We start from the raw sequence: 18,693 nt of genomic DNA, 5'->3' as shown, positions 1-18,693 counted from the left end.
CGCTCGAATTCTGGATTTTAGTCCAGTGATATGCAGTAGATGATAAACACTTGAAACAACACAAAATCTCAATATGAAATGTCAAATTGAAGTATTGCGTACAATTTTACGAAACAGATTCTTGAAGTTTAAATAATCAATCCTTGTTGTTAGTTCTGAGTAGTATAACATCTCGTATCATCAGAAATATATATATATATATATATGAACACACGGTGAATGACTCTTAGACCGGTAACCCGGCGAGTCATGAACGAGTTGGACCCTTGCTCCGACCGGCTACGGGTTTTGGTTTTCTGTGGGGTCGGCGCCGACGACAGCGAGGACTCGGTTTTAATTGTATTATAACTGACAGCCCCGTTTATTACAACTCGAGTCACTTGCCTGAGAAGTGGGTCCCACAAGAGGGATGCGGGTAAGCCACGACGAGTGCCAAGAGTATTCCTTTAATTGGAGGGCAACCGCGTGACGCCTCTGGAAGCCAGAGAAGGTCGACCGCAACTTCCCTTGGTTCTTTCTTCGATCGATTGATTACTTTTAGGGTTTCGTTCTCGATCATTGGAGGGTCGGGGTGGTGGTGGTGGATCTGAGCGAGAGGATGTCATACGCTTACCTCTTCAAGTACATCATCATCGGCGATACAGGCACTCTCTTTTGCTTCCCCTAGGGTTTATATTTGATCTTCCGGTTGCGTAGAGTTTTCGATTTCTTTGTTCATGGTTGGGGATTTGATGAGCTACGCGTAACTTGGTGGGAATACGATGGTGGTGGCTTGTTATCAGTATCTGGTTAGGGTTAAACTTTGATTCTTCCTAGTGAATTTATTATTGTTTTGCTGTGTTCGGAGTTTGCTTGTAAATTGTGGGAAGAAGAGAATATGCTATAGTGCTTTCTCCTCTTCAAGTTTCCTGTATGGGTTTGTTATCTCTTGTTGGCTTGCATTATGATAATAGAGTATTTACGATATGAGGACGATGATGTGATCCTTTTTTTTATATGAAGTTCCTTTTCTTATACATTAATTAATGCAGATTTACAATCTTATCTATGCAGTATTACCAGCGAACATTCTTGTGATAAATCTACACATCTTTTTGTTATTTTCTATTGTAAAATTTGTGTACGGGTCATTTTTGTGTTCTTTCTTCACGGTTTCTATGTTTCTACTTACATATTTATTGGGGTTTGGTCAACGATATTGGGAATGCTCCCACTAATGTGCCATTCTGTTAATTGCCTTCATTTCTAGTTTAGTTCAGCATGTTAACATTTTCTATTAAGTAAACGAAGACAGGTAGTGTTGGTATCAAATTGGTCCACACAGATTTTTTAATTGCAGTTTTACTGTAACTTCTTGGGTTCTTTTACTTTTCATCTATTTGCAGGAGTGGGGAAATCATGTCTTCTCCTGCAGTTTACTGACAAGCGCTTCCAACCTGTGCATGACTTGACAATTGGTGTTGAATTTGGAGCTAGAATGATAACCATTGACAATAAGCCCATAAAATTGCAGATATGGGATACAGTTAGTATCTTTTGTATCTCTTTCTCTCTTTAGTGAATTAGTGTAATCATGAATTTTAAGTTTACTGTTCATTCATTAGAATATGATATTTCTAAGGTTGTGATGGTTACTTTGTTGGACTTTTGAGATAGACTATTGGGGTTTCTTAAAGATCATACTTGTAAGGAGGTAACAACATTCTACCTGGTATCTATACAGTGTTTGACACCACTGTTCCCAAATTTAACCCTAGTAGAGTTTAAGTTAGAGTTTTAAGTATAGTTTCTAGCTTAGAGGATTCTTGGATGAATTTATGCCCTTGTTTCTGTGGTTATTTAAATGATTTAGAGTCCTATTCAAACTGCACTAGTACTTATGGCATGTAAATAATATTTTCAGTGTAGCTTTTGTTTGGAAAATTATTCAGTTGTGAAGATTCAAGTTTGGGACTTATATATGTATTTCACTTTGTGATTTGTGAAATTTTGTTGGAAAAAGAAATCATCCCTTAAGTTTTGTGGTAGAGATTAATTTATAGAGCACGAAAAAGCTGATAGGAAGAAAGAATATAAATAGGACATGCAGGGATGACATTGACTCTAGTGATAAAGGAACTATCACCATTCCATATGTTCCTTCAAGAGCGAGACATGGCATGGAATATGCCTTGTTAACTTGTGAATTCATCTAATCAGAAAATTAAAAATATTGCAGGCTGGCCAGGAATCTTTTCGATCAATTACCAGGTCCTATTATAGAGGTGCTGCTGGTGCCCTGCTTGTATATGACATCACCAGGTATTAATTTCACAGGGATCCTTGATCTTTCGGCGCTATTAGTTGCTTATACTGTTTAATATTTAAACTGATTGTTAGGAGGGAGACATTCAATCATCTTGCTAGCTGGCTGGAAGATGCAAGGCAACATGCAAATCCTAATATGACAATCATGCTGATTGGCAACAAATGTGATTTGGCTCACAGAAGAGCTGTGAGCACCGAGGAAGGAGAACAGTTTGCCAAAGAGCATGGATTAATCTTTATGGAGGCCTCCGCTAAAACAGCACAGAATGTTGAGGAGGTGAACCAGCTTTTTTTTTTCTTTTTTCTTGTGCCATGTTTTGTTATCCTAGGAACTTCTGTGTGACAATTTACTTTGCAAACTTTGTCATATATGGTTGCAGGCTTTTATTAAAACGGCAGCAATGATATACAAGAAAATTCAGGATGGTGTCTTTGATGTATCAAATGAGGTAAGACTGTGTATAACAATAGGTTATAGTACACAAACCAAAGCATTGATGAAGGGAAACTTCTCTGTAGGTACCAAGGCCTTGCTGTTTTTCCTTTTTATGTGTTGCATAATGACAAACAGAATATCAATTTTTCACTATTTTGGCTTTCTAATCTTGAGATTGTCTGTCACATGAATGTAGGGTCATTATTTGCTTGTAAGAGAACTGTGGACCCTACAGCCGGGAGGGCTGTTGTTCCTTTAGTTCTGTTTAGTTTCTGAAACTTATATAAGCAGAAAGCTTTTATATTAAAAGAAGTTTCAGATACAACAGAATTGTCTTTAAAAAGTGTTAGACAAGCCATAATCAAACATGTCTCATACCTCAAGTTTCATTTCTTGCTTCCAAAAATGAGAATACGACAAATTGAGCCCAGTAAATGTCATGTAATTGCAGTTGGTTGAATAACCATCATAGTACCTCTTCTTCCTGTCAAGATATTAAAGACTGTTTTGTTCCTAATTATCGACAGTAGTTTAATTGCACCTTTAATAGCATATGTATTATTTACCTAAAGTGCAAATTCATCATTGAATGTGACTGGTGCAGGGTAATTTTTTTGTAATATTTAAATGTAAAATTTTATATTAAAATGTCTTTTGTCTGAAACTGGAGCCTCGACATACACGAACTGAAGCTCATGATGATAACCTGCAAATACTGATGATGATATAAACTGAGTGATGTCAGTCTTATCTTAATAAAAAAACATTGATATGATGCAAGACCTCCTTTGTATGTTGTACTTTTTCACTCACCATCTTGATCGAATGAGCTCAAGTCCCTATTGTCAATTATACTGGTGATGAATTTTAGGCTGACTTTAAGGGTCGCAAATTTTCTATGATAGCTGTTGTTTTATTATCCTTTAATACAAATTTAAAAAAAAAAAACGTTTGGCTGTCTCTTGGAAGAGTAAAATTTGTGCATCCTCATTTATCTTATTTGTGTTTCTGGCAGTCATACGGAATCAAAGTTGGATACGGAGGAATTCCTGGTCCATCTGGTGGAAGGGATGGCTCATCTTCTCAAGCTGGTGGTTGTTGCAGCTGAGCTTGTGCCACTGATGTTTCTTATTTGTTCTGTTTCATCCTAATAAACTGAGCCTGACCGGTGTTAATTGGTTCTTCCAGTGTCAAGTATGCATGATGGCAAATATTGTGTAATCCGTCTGTACATTAGTTGGTATACCACCGGTGACTAGCTCCTCTATGTGTGTGCATTTGTTCTTGAAAGGTTGTATCAGTTTGGGTCTTTTGTTGGGCTTCGTACATAGTCTGATCAGAGGAACTACCCCATTTCAAGGGTATGTGGTGGGTTTGCAAGCAAAGATATCTTTGTACCATCCTTCAATTTTTCACCCCTTTTTATACGACAACAGGAGGAGGGGTGAATAATGTGCTATGCCTCAAATGCCCACTACTATCTAGAGGCCTCAAAGGAAAAAACGTGAAATAAAATTGAAGAGAGGTGCTCGTCGGAATATGTAAGATATTAGGGTGCTAAATTTGATCCACGGCTATGCGATCCCTAAGACTCGACACTGCTAATTTTCGAGTATGCAATGTAAGGCCGGAACTGGCCCTCCTTTATTCTAACTCCTCCTTAATCATCAGTTGTTCTCCTCGAATCAATCTCATCGTGTGACTGAAGTTTTGCCATGTCCATTTCTTTCCAACCTATAGACTGGATGTCCTAAGCCACTCGAGCTTCGTTTTTACTGATCAAGAAAGATCTTTTTATTTCTTTTTTATATTCTTTGATGACCTGAGATGAAAGTGATATGTAACAGCTACCATACTTTCATTGCCTGCCAAATGGGACATGAGAAGCCCAGCGAATCCTCCTCCAAAATTATCTATTTACACGACTACGAATCAGGTGCACTGCGGCCTACCAGCACTGGTCCGTCTCCCACTTTGTGAACCGTTGCCGGTCCGACACGACGAAGCCGGCCCGAGGAATCCGCCCTACGATGGACCGGTCGTACCGCGCCCGCGCCGCCGGGTCGGACAGCGTCTCGTACGCGCGGCGGATCTCCAGGAAGTCAGGTCCCCCGCCCGCCGGCGCTGCGTCCGGGTGGAACCGCTTGGCCATGGCCCGATACGCCGCCTTGATCTCCCGCGCCGTCGCCGTCTCCCCCACCCTCAGCACCTGGTACAGGCTCGCCGGTGCCCTGCTCCTCCCCGCAGCCGTGGCCACCTGCGCCACCACCCGCCGCTGGGCCGAGATGCCCCGTGCCGGGGAGAGCGAGATCCCGGAGAAGATGACCGTTCCAGACATGGGCGAAGCGACCAAGTAAAGAGGGAACAAGAACAATGGAGGGTTTTCGTTCGTTTGGAGCACGGAAGCGAACAGAAGACTGAGTCGAGAAGGAGAACGCTTTGGGGGTCACATTTATATGCGGAGAATTAAATTATAGGAAATGGGTGTTTCTTTATTTTATATATAAATAAAATAAATTAGAGAGAGCGGTCTGCGGAATCGATGGACACGCCGCAGCCGATTTGGGAAAATGGGATTTGGACGGTAACGTGGTGCTTCTAGAAGGGACGGGGACCATGAGCATTGCGTGGCTCCCGGTTGGGTTCTGGAAGCGCAGACGACTTGTGTTAGGTTTTGTCGTGGGGACCACGCGCGTTCGAAACGGTGGGTTCTGGAAGGAGTCGCTCGAACGTCAACGTGGAAGACCATTTCAAGGATCCTAACAACAAGATCAGCTCTTCCATCTTCGAGAAATCGACGATCGTCAATAAACCCACTATTACTTTGTGTTGGTGAACAAGTGTGTCGTGGCTAGTGAGTCAACCGATCAATATCGGGAGTTTCTGTCTACTGAGTTGGATGATGAGGTAGACTGGGCCCTCGCAACGGGGTGTTGACTAGTGTTTTTTGGTCCAGGTGTCGTCTGCGTCGTGCAGCGTCTCTCCGTTCCCAGGCTAGTTGGCAGCTCACCTTCGTTTGCTAGATGGTGATTCCCAGTTTGAGACGCTCGCGACTCGGATGTGATCGCTTGTTTGTAAAAATGGTCTTCGTCTGGTGATTCCCGACTTTGGCCCTTCCGATGAGCAAGTTAGTGGTGAGTTGAATTATATATGCCTCTTTCTAGGTCAGATGTCGGCCATGAGCTTTTATATTATTGTACGAGAGTTGATCGCACGCGGGTTCGGTGTGGTGGCTGATCCTCAGGGGACGAGATGGTACTGTGCGGCTACTGTCCCGAGATGTGCGAGACAACATCGCCCTGAGCTTTCGGGATGGGACATGCCGAATAGTACCTCAGTACAGATTCTGACTTAGCGTGTGAGAGTGCTTCCCTTGCTGACCTGGCTGTAGCGCGACATGACATCGGTTGTGACGTGTCTTGAACCTAAAATATATCTTATCACTTTGATTACCCTCTTTTTCCACTTTTCTAAAAGTTGTCTCCTTGTTTTTGTGTTGCAGATGATATGGTTGTGTTTCCGCGTGCGCTCCTAGTTTTTTTGTTTGTTTGTTTAATGATGAATTTTCTTTTATTATATTAAGCTTTCCATTTTCCATGGAGTCTTCTATAAATAAAAAAAACTGTAAGACATGTCTGAAGGACTTCCGGAGGACCTCCTCCTCTTCTCGGTGATCGTTTAATCAAACATGAGAAAGAAACATGTCTCCTATCGAACTACATATTTGTAGCAGTCCTATCCACACCCGAAACTTGAGAAACAAGTAATTCGGCCTTTATTTTCCGTTAGGTCGAAGCTTGATATCGTACAAGCAGCTGAGTAGTACAAGTCATGTGGTCTTCTAGAAGCTCTCTGCTTTTGACGACCTTGGTTCATCCTTCAGCTTACTGAGGATGAGGAGGAGCCCATGGGTTTCTTCCAAACCTTTTGCGATGCACCGTGGTCTGGCGCGTGAATGGTACCCATCGAAAGGGATATGGCCGCCGTAAGATTACAAAAAGGATTAAGGTGATCATCACATCATCCTATTCATGATGATGTGGATGGAGATATGATGTCTCCGACGGTCAAAGGCCGATTGGCTCTTAGCTAGAGAGAAAGACGCCCATAACCAGCATGGCTTTGAAAACCGTGTTCTAGAGAGGAACAAGAGAAGTTTTAACAGTCATCTAGAACCATCCTCACTTGCAGAGCACGTGCCTGAGTCCCACTAAACTAGACTAAGGAAACCGTTAGCACGTGTGAGCGAAGTCGTCATTTCACACCGCACCGTCGCCGCCGCACCTGTTCCGTCCGCAAGCGGCAGCAATCCCATGTTAGGGTCATCGATCGAGTGAAGCAGCTCGGGTGGGAGATCCGGCGAGTCCTCCGGGAAGCCAAGATGATGAGGAAATCGCGGCCGGGCGAGGGCGACCTCGATCGCCTGCTACTAGTCAGCGGTGACCGAGGGGGCCTCTCGTTCGTTGTTCGTTCGAAGGAAACCGCTTCGGCAAATAGGTGGTCTCCTTATCTCCTCGGTAATATTATCGTCGTAAGGCATTTCTGTTTTCTAATGTCTCCAAGGCTTCTGCTTACCAATTTTTTGCATGTAAATTGGTGCTATCAATAAATCCTTTATTCATTCCATCGGCATCTCTGTGCAGAATTTATTTTTCCCAATTCAGTTTGAGATGACATTTTGCTAGGGTTTTTTTATTATTATTATTGAAGGTTTACCTTTTGTTCCATACTACAAGAATTCGACGGGAAGTCGAACCAAAGTGTGGAGTGGGGCGTGGGTGAGTGAGATCCTTGTTGAAGGCGCGGAGGTTTTTTAGGCATGCTATCCGCAACCTCTCTGTGAGGGTAGGAGTTCTGAGATATGCATAGATGTGCAAAACAGCATAAGCTGTGTCGTATTATTAGGTGGAAGACGCCGTTGTTAGAGCAGGAATAGAAGATCTAACAGCCATTTTGGTCATTTGGGTTTTTGTACTTAGAAGCTCCAACAACCATTCCTGTAGGTGTATCAACCGGCAAAAAAATTAATTAATTGCCATATAACAAATGGTTGATATATATAATAAATTAGATTATGTGGTCCTTTATAATTGGATAAGATAAATTAATTAGATTCTGATGATAGATATTGATAAACATAAAAGAAGTTTGTATTATAGTAGAACTCTCGTAATAATTTATTCTAGACCTTATGCTATCACCGCCTATAAATAGACAAGACATCTCGTCATAGAGGAAGCAATTGAGATATTACGAGTTCTCTCTCAATCTCTTTAATCCATCAATCTAAGTGATTCTATGAAAGATAGGAATAGAGGAGAAGAAGTGTCTAGTTCTCCTTATAGATTGACAATATTTTTTTAGATCTAAGGACAATGTCTTTATAGATCACACAAATCTTTTTCAGATGACATCAGAATGTACGTATCGTAAATCTGATCTAATGTTATTTGATTTCAATCATGACATAAAATTTTTTCGTATTACATATAGTATATCACATCACAGATTTTATACTTCACTGTCGGAACAAAACCATGATCTGTAATCGGCTTTTCCATGCTGTCACCTAATTAAACATTAATGACTCTAGATGCGATAGAGGGCACTCAGTTGATTGGTATTTCTTCTTGGTGGGCTGATCTGAGTTTGGCTTCTCTTCCTATTGGTTAGGTTCTGGAGAAGTGGACCTTATGACCGTATAATGCTTTTTTAGATGCTAACCTAAAAGTTAAGAGTAAATCAGATTGCTTTATAAGCTGGTAGATACTATGGTCTATGGATTAGTGCTTATATGGGTGTTGTTCTTATTGATAGTGACAACAGAGCTGGAGCTTTTAGTGTAGCCTGAGCTTGCTGAGATATCACGAAGGTGATTACAATGTTGCTTCAATTTTATGGATCTGTTAACAGCTGCAATAGCTTCCAATATTAAGCGGATTTGCATCTCTTATTCAATTTGGTCTGAATTTACTGTTCCAATATCACAACTAGATGCAAATTTTTCTGTCTTTATTCAGAATTTTTTTGGAAAGAATTTGTCCAAAGTAAATATACAAGTCAAGTTCATAAACTGCTACAATATTTAGAGAGTTAATTGAGTTTGGATTTGCGTGATGTGAAATTTATGACTTCCATATCTCTTTCCATTTTTTATCATTATTAGTGATAATAATTGGCCATATTTTTATTTCGGAAACTCTTTAACAGTTTGGAGTGTCTTGGAGATGCAAAATCATGTATCAAGATTGAATTAGAGAATACACATCTAAGTAGGTAATGAAAGTTTAGATTAGCCTGACGGAGATAAGTTACAATTGGTAGCATGTTCTATTATAAGCCCCAACCGTAGAGAGTCTGCATGAATGTGTCTGTGGATTGTAACTCATGACAACCATCTTAGTTTTACCCATGAAACCATACTCTCACTTTCGAGGTGGAGTCGAAGTGGAGCTCTCAATTTGTTGAGGTTTCGCACTGACAAAAAAATCTGAAGTAGAAAATCTTGATTCGATCCCTTCAATGCTTAAATTAACATGGAGTTCAAAGAAGAATAATTCAAGATATGAAAGAATTTAGCATTCATAATTGAGGTTCAATTTAGCTTTCATAAGAACTTCGACTACTGACATAGTAAATCCTAGGTAAGTTTTCTATCATGCTGGAAATGTATCGAGTTATAATTTTATCCTTATCGAAATTTTTAACCATTGCCACTTATTTGAAGAAGAAGAAGAACAAGTCGGCCACAACAAATAAATTCGTTCATGCTCATCAAGAAACAGGTAATATTTTGCTCATTCCCAAGCGGCCAGAATGACTGGCTACTCACTGAATCATGCCACCTTGGATTGACCTATGACCCTATAGATTACCAGAGTACAAAACTGCGGACTCCCATAACCCACCACCCCAAATATAATAAGAGCAATAATTACATGCATGCATTAGAAAAAACAGAAAAACCAATTACATACATCCCCCAAAAAGATGCACGGAATGATGTGCGGGGACCAGCCCGAGATAGTGTTTGTGATATTGTCTCTTCGAAACTTATCTCTTCCGCCACAAAACAACCGTGGCACACGTTTCCTTACCGGCGGCCTTCCACTGCTGCCGTCCAATTGTGATATGCCCCCTAAAGTTGGCGAAAATAAGTCACACACTTGCAGTGTGATGGCGACTCTTGTCGACACTCTCTGAGTAGGTCACAGTGAAATGCATGCACTGCCTCACATGTCCTTTGTGGTGTTGTGATGTGGGTATAGATGCTAACAATGTAGCTAAGAACATCTAAGTCACAATCTTCTGCTGCAGATACGAGAAAATATCTTGTGGAAACAGTGATAAACAAATGAAGATGGAGGAAGCCAATAATTCACATTCAAAGTAAGAAAAATATAAACTTTGTGCATGCAAGCCTTTTTATGATGATCAGATACTAGAAATAGGATGATGGTGGAACAGACTGTCAGGATTTTTTAATTTTGGGAGTTCTTAATTTTAAAGACTTGATATTTTTTTTAATTTTAATTATGATAAGAGTTTTTGAGTTTTTTTAATTATGTTAAGAGTTAGAAATTATTTTTTTTATTTTTGTTAGAAATTCTATTCCTAATAGACATATATATATATATCCTTTGGTTATTTTTCTCATGCAATCGATACAACTTAACACCTTTGGCCAACTTGGAGATTGATCCCCTCAAAGTGATCAAAAGGAAATTGATCCTCTGGAAGGAATTAAATATCTATCTATTTTCTTAGATAAAGCCATAAGGTTTTATGTATTAGAGTAGTGTTCCTAAAATTTGTATGGTGTTTCCTCGACGTTTCCAAAGTTCATATGATATTTCTTTAGCATTCCCTATCTCCTCTCAGATGTTGCCATAGGTCTCGACACTCATGTCGCCAATGGTGACTTTACCTTAAATGCCAAGTAAGCAGTGCTCATGCCCTTGACCCGAAATAAAAAATAAAACTTAGGTATTGCAAATCTACAATTATACATAAGGACTTGATAATTCTATGAAATCTCAATTTAAAGCTTGGAAGTAAAAATTTAGAGCAGGCTAAAAAAACTCTTAATAATTTTAAAAGGAGTTTACTTGAGAGTTTTAACAAAAATCAACAAGATAAAAGTTTGGCTTTTGCTAATAAACAACTAGATCGATAAGTCACAGAGAAAGGTTACCAAGTGCATGATAATAGGTACCCTCGCATGAAAGTATAATTTCTTATATGAGAAGATAAAAATCCGACCAATTGAATTTTTAGAATAGAGAATTTTTTTTGCTTTCATAAAACTCCTGAAGATTTTAAAGTGGAAATAGCTTCAATCCAACTGAATGAGGATGTTATTTAATGATATGATTGGTATTAAACATGTTATGTGTTTTCTCATATGAGTAATTTAAGAAAGAGTTTTTTTTGTTCATTTTAGATCATCTGAATATGATAATATTAATGAGCTTGTCAAGATTCATCAGACTTCTATTATGTTATAGTATCAAAATTGATTTGAATAACTATCAATTTAGGTTAAAATTTGATCTAAAAGGTAATTGGTGGAAACATTCATTAAAGATTTTAATTCGGACGAATATTGTGAAGTATTTACAGAAGAAATCTAAGCAAAGGCAACACCACTAAAGATGGGAAACCAAGGAGAGAAAAGAAGAGATGCTGTATTATTAATATATTTAACAGAATTCTTTGATGACAACCACAAGAACATATATAGCTCATGAACCAAAGCAGGAAGGAAAGCAGTGTGTTGGAAATGAGTAAGTAAGGTATGCAGATGAAGACATCCATTAACTTGCAACTTTATTGGCTGGCAAAAGCCGCCCATGCAATGTAATAATCCATCCCCCACAATTAAGAGAAGTATTCCCACGCATGAGGTCATATGCTTCATAAATAATTCGAGTGCATGACAATTCATAGGTCACCCACATCGAACGAGATATGTGAAAAGATGCAGCATTTGGTTCACCAAGATATGATTCTAAATGTTTCGGGGGGAAAAAGAGAGAGAGAGAGAGAGAGAGAGGGAATATGTTCTTGAAAAGATACAACATTCGATTCACCAAGATATGATCCAAAATGCACGACAAGAAGGATTTTCTTCTTTCTTATTATTAACAACACTTAATCCATGCTATTTATCGCCACTGTAGTCCACAAAAGCAACCTTCTCCACTTCAGTCTCACTCGTGAGTAAAGACACAGCAGACACCAGGTTGTTGACATAATATACCTCCATAAATACTAAGATTATTATTATTATTATTGAGTTTATATATGACTAATACTAGTTGCTATTCTATGATCTATTTTTTAAATATGTAATTTTCAAGAAAATTAATTATAGACTAAAAAAAAAAACATTATGAAAGCATCAAGTAATTTCAAAATAAATCAGGGGATTTCGATTACCTTATCATTGAAAGCGGTTAAGGCGTAGTTTGCCACCTCGCCTTTCTTGATTTTCTCCTCGTCTTCGGAGGAGTTCGATTCATCACACTTTGTGTTCTTCTTCAAGTTCATTATTTTATTTTAAATTTTTATTTAATAAACTTATTAAGATTTAGTGTTCGAAGTTCAAGTTCATCATTGTCCTCATCACTTGAGTCATCGCTTAAGTGGTATTCATTTGTTTGGGATTCCAAATTGTTCCTGTTCTTTAGAAGGTTGTTTTGTTCATCATATGTATTGTGCACCATTTCATATGTCATCAACGAACCAATTAATTCTTCTAGTGGTAAGTTATTTAGGTTTTTAGATTCTTATATTGCGGTTACTTTTGAATAGTCTACAAAGGTTACACGCCATTTCCAACCGAATCGGTCGTTCCTTACGCGGCACCACGTAGATTCTGACGCGGATCGACGTCCATCCCCTTCCTTCCGACTCTTGTTCGATGGGAGGGGCCTCGTCCGAACCGCACCCTCGTCTCGACCTCTTCTTCCTCGGCCCCACCCAGCGACCACCCCGCGTGGAGTATATGACACGTCATCCGCAGCTGTTCCCTCGCTCGCGAAAGAATTCTCGTCTCGGCACTCCGCCGAAAACTAACGATTAGGTCTACACGCACAACCTTCCGACCCCACCGCGTCGTCCCTCGAATCGCATGTCGCGGCTACGTTGGAGGAAGAAGTTGCCCAAGAAAGTTAAAATTTTGTGTCGGAAGCTTTTGCCTTCCAACATCTGATCGAATGGAGCCTATGCAATTTACTGTACGTAATTCAGATTTAAAATCAATTAATCCTATCTTTTTTCACTGTCCTTTGCACTTTATGTAAGTGCTGCTGATTTGAAACATATTCTTTACTCGTATGTGATCTTTGTGTAGGAGAAATATGTCTGTGTGTTCCTCTATGAAATCATGGCTTTTTATTGAGGTGATGGCATTTATTTTGATGTGTTTGTTTGGAAGTTGCTTAGCTGCCGAATACACGTACAGTGTTCGGATGTTCCCCAATATAAAAGAAGCATCCCACCCTGGTTGGTTTGGTTCATCAGTGACGAGCGTTCCTCTCGGAGCCCCTTGTTCAACATTTAGCTCGATTTCTTGAATAATTTGAGCGATTTTTGCGTCCGGTTTCTTTTTCTTCAAATTTTCTCTTTTTTTTTTTTCTTCATTTGTTGGTGATTTGGGTGGGGTGGGGGGTCGAAGATGACGGTAGGGGCGGGGATTCGTGTTAAGGACGGGGATCTGGTGGTGGTGCGGACGAAGATCTTGTCGGATGTGCACGAGAACGTCGTCTTGACGCCCGCCAGCGGGAACGGGGTGATGAACGCCGCATTTATCGGCGTCCGATCCGAGCGCCGAGGGAGCCGCAATGTCTTCCCCATCGGAAAGCTTCTGTAAGTTTCCTTTTTGCTCTTTTTTTTCCTAATCTTTTCTGTAGCAAAGGATGTACTCCGTTCCTATTTTCGTTCCCTTCACTTCTTGTTTGTAAAAATTCTTCCTTTTCCTTTGTTTGCATGGCCTCTTTCAAGATCCACCACTGTCATCGTAGCAAGCTATAGTGACATAAATAGGCGTAGCTTTAGTTTGGCCAAGATATTTGTCTTTCCTTTCCAAAGATTCTTCGACAAAATTTTCTTACCATATAAGAGTAATCTGATGTTCCGATGTAGCCTTCTTGGTGAATTCATGGTGGATAATCTCTGTCTTGGGATTGCAGGGACCTCCGGTTCATGTGTACTTTTCGGTTCAAGATGTGGTGGATGACTCAGAGGATGGGCTCTTGTGGACGAGATATCCCTTTCGAGACTCAGTTTTTGATCGTTGAGGGAGCTGATGGTTCTCATTTTGGAGAAGGGAGTGAAGGTGGGGTGGGCCAACCTGCAGTCTATACAGTCTTCTTGCCGATCCTCGAGGGAGCCTTCAGAGCTGTGCTCCAAGGAAATGTGAACGATGAACTGGAGATTTGCTTGGAAAGTGGTATGCAATCTCCCCATTTTTTATAACAAAGTAGACGTTTAACTTTACTCTGTAACTCTGCATGATTATCACACGTCTGGCTACCTGATATTTCAGGTGATCCTGCTGTCGAAGTTTATGAAGGAACCCATTTAGTTCTTGTGGCGGCTGGGTCAGATCCATTTGAGGTCATCACATATGCAATCAAGTGAGCAGTTTATTTTATTTGTCCTCACCTTTTCGTTAAAAACATTTCATGTTGATACGAACATTGTTGATAAGAAAATTGTTGTGCATATCCTGCAATGTCTTTTAGCATTAACCAAGATTCGTTTTACCAATCTATATCGGTGTACTGGCTGATGGTATGATACATACCGTTCCGTACCGATGTATTATGTGTCAGTACGATAGGGTGTATTGACAACACAGAAAAATGACTGAAAATAGTTCTAAAAATTCTTGAAAAATAAAATAAATAGATTGAGATTTTTAAGTTGGAAATGAATATAAATTTAGTATAATTATAGCAATACAAATTTAAATTAGGAAAGAATAGTGATACAAACCACTCGGTACAGGGTGGTCCACGTACCAGTCCCCTATCGGACTGGTACGTACTGCCTGTACCGGGCAGTATATCGTGGCATGGCAACCCATGGTATTAGCAGTATTGGGGAGAGATTTGATTTAGCTATGTGAGACATTGTTGTTAGTGGTTATTGTGCAATTCTTTTCTTGATACGTTTTATACTTCCATCTTGGTGTTGCATATTGATGTTTAAATGAGTGCATTAATCTAGCATTCATTTTAAAAGTTGTGGTTTCCATTAAACTTTCAGCTAGTATAAATAAAACGTTAATATTCATATAATCCAGCACCCTATATTGTTAACCTGTGCAAAATAATCTATCAAGTCCTTCAATTGTCCTTTTCAATCATGAATAGGTATAGTGCTTTAAGATGTAAATCAATTATGTCATGCAACATCTCTTTGTTTAGCATTTAAAGAATTCATTGTATTATACAGGACTGTTGAGAAGCACTTGCAAACATTTTCACATCTAGAGAGGAAGAAGGTAATATATACATACATATACATATATATACATACACACATATACACACACACACACACACACACACACACACACACACACACACACACACACACACACACACACACACACACACACACATATATATATATATATATATATATATATATTCATCAGCTTGTGTACTCTTTAAGTTGGTCGACAACAATATGTTATATATATTTTTCTTTTTTCTCAGATGCCAGATATCTTGAATTGGTTTGGCTGGTGCACATGGGATGCATTTTATACTAATGTAACTGCTGAGGGAGTTCAACAAGGATTGGAAAGGTGTTACAGCAGCCTTCTGTACCTTTAAGAAACTTCTTTCAAGTGTTATGCAATTGTTTTTTTTCTCCGGAGAACTCTTGTTATTTGATTTATTAAAGATATCTTTTGTTATCTCCAGCTTAGGAATGGGTGGAATTCACCCGAAATTTGTCATAATTGATGATGGCTGGCAGTCAGTGGCTATGGATCCCACTGGAATTGCATCTGAATCAGAAAATGCCGCAAAGTAAGTGCCACTGACTTTTTTCTTTTTGTGGCTTTAACATGACTGACAGTGTTTGATCTGTTTGCTTTCCTTCTGACATTTGACCAAGTAATTCTTTTTTTCTACCTTTTTTATCAGCTTTTCAAACAGGCTGACACATATCAAGGAAAACCACAAGTTCCAGAAAAATGGTAGGGAGGGACATCGTGATGAAGATCCAGCAAATGGCCTTGCGCATATTGTTACAGAAGCGAAGGAAAAACATCAAGTGAAGTAAGTCATCTTTTTGCTCGATTGACAACTAGTTTTATAGTACAACATGGAGTTGATTCTCATGTTTGATTGTTCATCCATCAAGCAGCTGTTCATCCGATCACAATTTTCTTGCACAGGTATGTTTATGTGTGGCATGCAATTACCGGATACTGGGGTGGCATAAGTCCAGGTGTTTCTGGAATGGAACATTATGATTCCAAGTTGCAGTATCCCATTTCATCTCCTGGGGTTCAGTCAAATGAACATTGTGATTGTTTGGACAGCATAACCAAAAACGGCCTTGGCCTTGTTAACCCTGAGAAGGTCTACAATTTTTACAATGAGCTCCACTCATATCTTGCTTCTGCTGGGATCGATGGGGTCAAAGTAGATGTACAGAACATTCTTGAGACACTTGGTGCAGGACATGGTGGAAGGGTAACGCTTGCTAGAAAGTACCACCAGGCCCTAGATGCTTCAATTGCTAGAAACTTCCCTGACAATGGAATTATATCTTGCATGAGTCACAATACAGATAATTTATACAGGTAAAATCTAATTTACTGTAAGAAGTTGTTTTGTTAAATTGCTGGTCTCCACACATTTCACTTTGTTTAATCTGGGTACAGCTCAAAGAGAACTGCTATTGTTAGAGCCTCTGATGACTTCTGGCCAAGAGATCCAGCTTCCCACACCATCCACATTGCATCTGTTGCATACAATACTGTTTTTCTTGGAGAATTTATGCAGCCTGACTGGGATATGTTTCATGTAAACAAACAAACAAAAATTTATGTTTTCCCTTATCACTACTTGTAAAGTTTTCGTGTCTATTAACTTGGCTGATGCCTTTTCTTCAGAGTCTGCACCCTATGGCTGAATACCATGGAGCAGCACGGGCTGTTGGAGGTTGTGCAATTTATGTTAGGTAAGCTTAATTTGCAATATTATCTCTTTGTGAAGAGATCAAAAAGTGTTTTCTTATGTTAATCTTCTGTCTTGTGCAGTGACAAACCTGGGAATCATGACTTTGATCTGTTGAAGAAGCTTGTGCTTCCAGATGGATCAATCTTGAGGGCTAAACTTCCAGGAAGACCCACGAGGGACTGCCTGTTTTCCGACCCTTGTAGGGATGGCAAGAGGTGAAGAGCTGATCTATGTTTTAATTCATAGGATTTCTGGATTACATATCTTCTAACTCAATCGTGTTCCTGGCAACACAGTCTCTTAAAGATATGGAATTTAAATGATTATACTGGAGTTATTGGGGTGTTCAACTGCCAAGGAGCTGGATGGTGCAGAGTTGGGAAGAAAAACCTGATCCATGATGAACAACCTGGCACCATAACTGGCATTGTCCGTTCCAAGGATGTAGATTACCTTCCAAGAGTTGCTGATTGTGGTTGGAATGGCGATTCTATCATTTATGCTCATCAAGGAGGTGTGCACTCTCATATCTTGCATCCACAATAATATTTTGATATTTACAAAATTTAGCAATTCATCTTAGATTCTTCTGTTAAGTTGCCTCAATATGTTTGGCAGGCGAGTTAATTTATTTGCCAAATAATGCATCCTTGCCGATCACATTGAGATCTCATGAGTATGAAGTCTTCACGGTTGCTCCCGTGAAGCAGCTGTCAAATGGAGTTTCTTTTGCCCCCATTGGACTAATCAAAATGTTCAACTCTGGTGGAGCCATCAAGGAGCTCAATTATGAGTCCACGAGAAAGGCAATCATAGATTTGAAAGTACGTGGCTGTGGTGTTTTTGGAGCCTATGTGTCGGTTTCCCCTGTGAAAGTAGCAGTTGATGCAGAGGCAGTTGACTTCACATATGATGAGAATCATGGTCTGCTAACCATTCATTTGGGGATTCCACAACGAGATTCATATATATGGGACATAACCATCGAGTTTTAAACAGCAATTGGAATGCTACTTCATTTGCAAGACCTGAATTCTACAACAATGAAACATTGCTGCAAGTTCATATGAGATGGCACAATAAGTAGCTGAAGAAAAGTGAACTTTTTCCTATTTTCATTTTAGGAACTGACTCTTCTGCTAGAAAGAATTGGCCTCTTTGCCTGGGATGAACCGCTCTAGAAGATATTTGATTAGGTGTGCTTAATATGGAGAAGAGAAGAAACATGAGGGCTGCTATGCTTGGTATCAAGGTGGATTGCTGCTGAAGAATGGAATGCTGTGCCCAACAGGAAACTCATACAAGTCTATGATAAAGCCAATGCAGCAGAAATCAGAAATTGGATTGTGGCTAATGTTTATGTCGAACAGTAGGTTGAGGATTAAGGTTGTAACATGAATCTCTGTACAATGTAGATCATGTTGGTCTCCTGATCTCCAATATCTTGTGTCTTATAAACATCTACCCGACATGTTTGTCACCGTGAGAATGGCCTTAGGAGTTCAGAGTGAAACAATAACCTGTAATATTTTCTGCGGAAGGTAAAGGAAAATGAGCAGCTTGATGTTGTTATTTGGTTTATGTACTATGGTAATGGTAAAATGTAGCTCCATTTTCTGGGATTTTGCCTTGAAGGATCCAAGTGTGTTCAGTCAATGCGACGTTTTTGCTGTTTTCGTCTCATTTCAAGACTGGCATGCAAGATTTTCCAATTCGGTGAAGATTGATTGCCTAAGACCT

At 39.6% G+C, this 18,693-nt stretch overlaps 3 protein-coding genes and 1 long non-coding RNA gene across 4 annotated transcripts; 3 read left to right on the top strand and 1 right to left on the bottom strand.

Moving 5' to 3' along the window:
• Window positions 1–457: 457 nt before the first annotated feature.
• Window positions 458–4,052, top strand: LOC135609399 (ras-related protein RABB1c). The gene is made up of 6 exons (XM_065102618.1): window positions 458–644; window positions 1,386–1,525; window positions 2,219–2,301; window positions 2,380–2,584; window positions 2,688–2,756; window positions 3,759–4,052. The coding sequence occupies exons 1-6, from the start codon at window positions 599–601 to the stop codon at window positions 3,849–3,851; spliced, it is 636 nt and encodes a 211-aa protein (XP_064958690.1). The 5' UTR covers window positions 458–598; the 3' UTR covers window positions 3,852–4,052.
• A 525-nt stretch (window positions 4,053–4,577) lies between these two features.
• LOC103980327 (chaperone protein dnaJ 11, chloroplastic) lies at window positions 4,578–5,181 on the bottom strand. Its single transcript, XM_009396695.3, has one exon. The coding sequence runs from the start codon at window positions 5,079–5,081 to the stop codon at window positions 4,692–4,694; it is 390 nt and encodes a 129-aa protein (XP_009394970.2). The 5' UTR covers window positions 5,082–5,181; the 3' UTR covers window positions 4,578–4,691.
• A 1,612-nt stretch (window positions 5,182–6,793) lies between these two features.
• On the top strand, window positions 6,794–8,867 carry LOC135608878 (uncharacterized). The gene is made up of 2 exons (XR_010485636.1): window positions 6,794–7,260; window positions 8,561–8,867. It is a non-coding gene; the product is annotated as an uncharacterized LOC135608878 (long non-coding RNA).
• A 4,269-nt stretch (window positions 8,868–13,136) lies between these two features.
• LOC135584151 (probable galactinol--sucrose galactosyltransferase 1) lies at window positions 13,137–18,534 on the top strand. Its single transcript, XM_065102616.1, has 13 exons — window positions 13,137–13,615; window positions 13,939–14,198; window positions 14,295–14,385; window positions 15,209–15,257; window positions 15,475–15,566; window positions 15,685–15,792; window positions 15,910–16,044; window positions 16,164–16,574; window positions 16,656–16,797; window positions 16,887–16,954; window positions 17,034–17,168; window positions 17,250–17,467; window positions 17,572–18,534. Exons 1-13 carry the CDS (start codon window positions 13,425–13,427, stop codon window positions 17,946–17,948), a joined length of 2,277 nt encoding a protein of 758 aa, XP_064958688.1. The 5' UTR covers window positions 13,137–13,424; the 3' UTR covers window positions 17,949–18,534.
• Window positions 18,535–18,693: the final 159 nt, after the last annotated feature.

The sequence above is a fragment of the Musa acuminata genome, chromosome BXJ2-4 (assembly GCF_036884655.1).
Source record: "Musa acuminata AAA Group cultivar baxijiao chromosome BXJ2-4, Cavendish_Baxijiao_AAA, whole genome shotgun sequence".
Taxonomy (NCBI): Eukaryota; Viridiplantae; Streptophyta; class Magnoliopsida; order Zingiberales; family Musaceae; genus Musa; species Musa acuminata.
The sequence above is the reverse complement of the archived record's forward strand: the minus strand, read 5'-3'. Positions and strand labels throughout refer to the sequence as shown.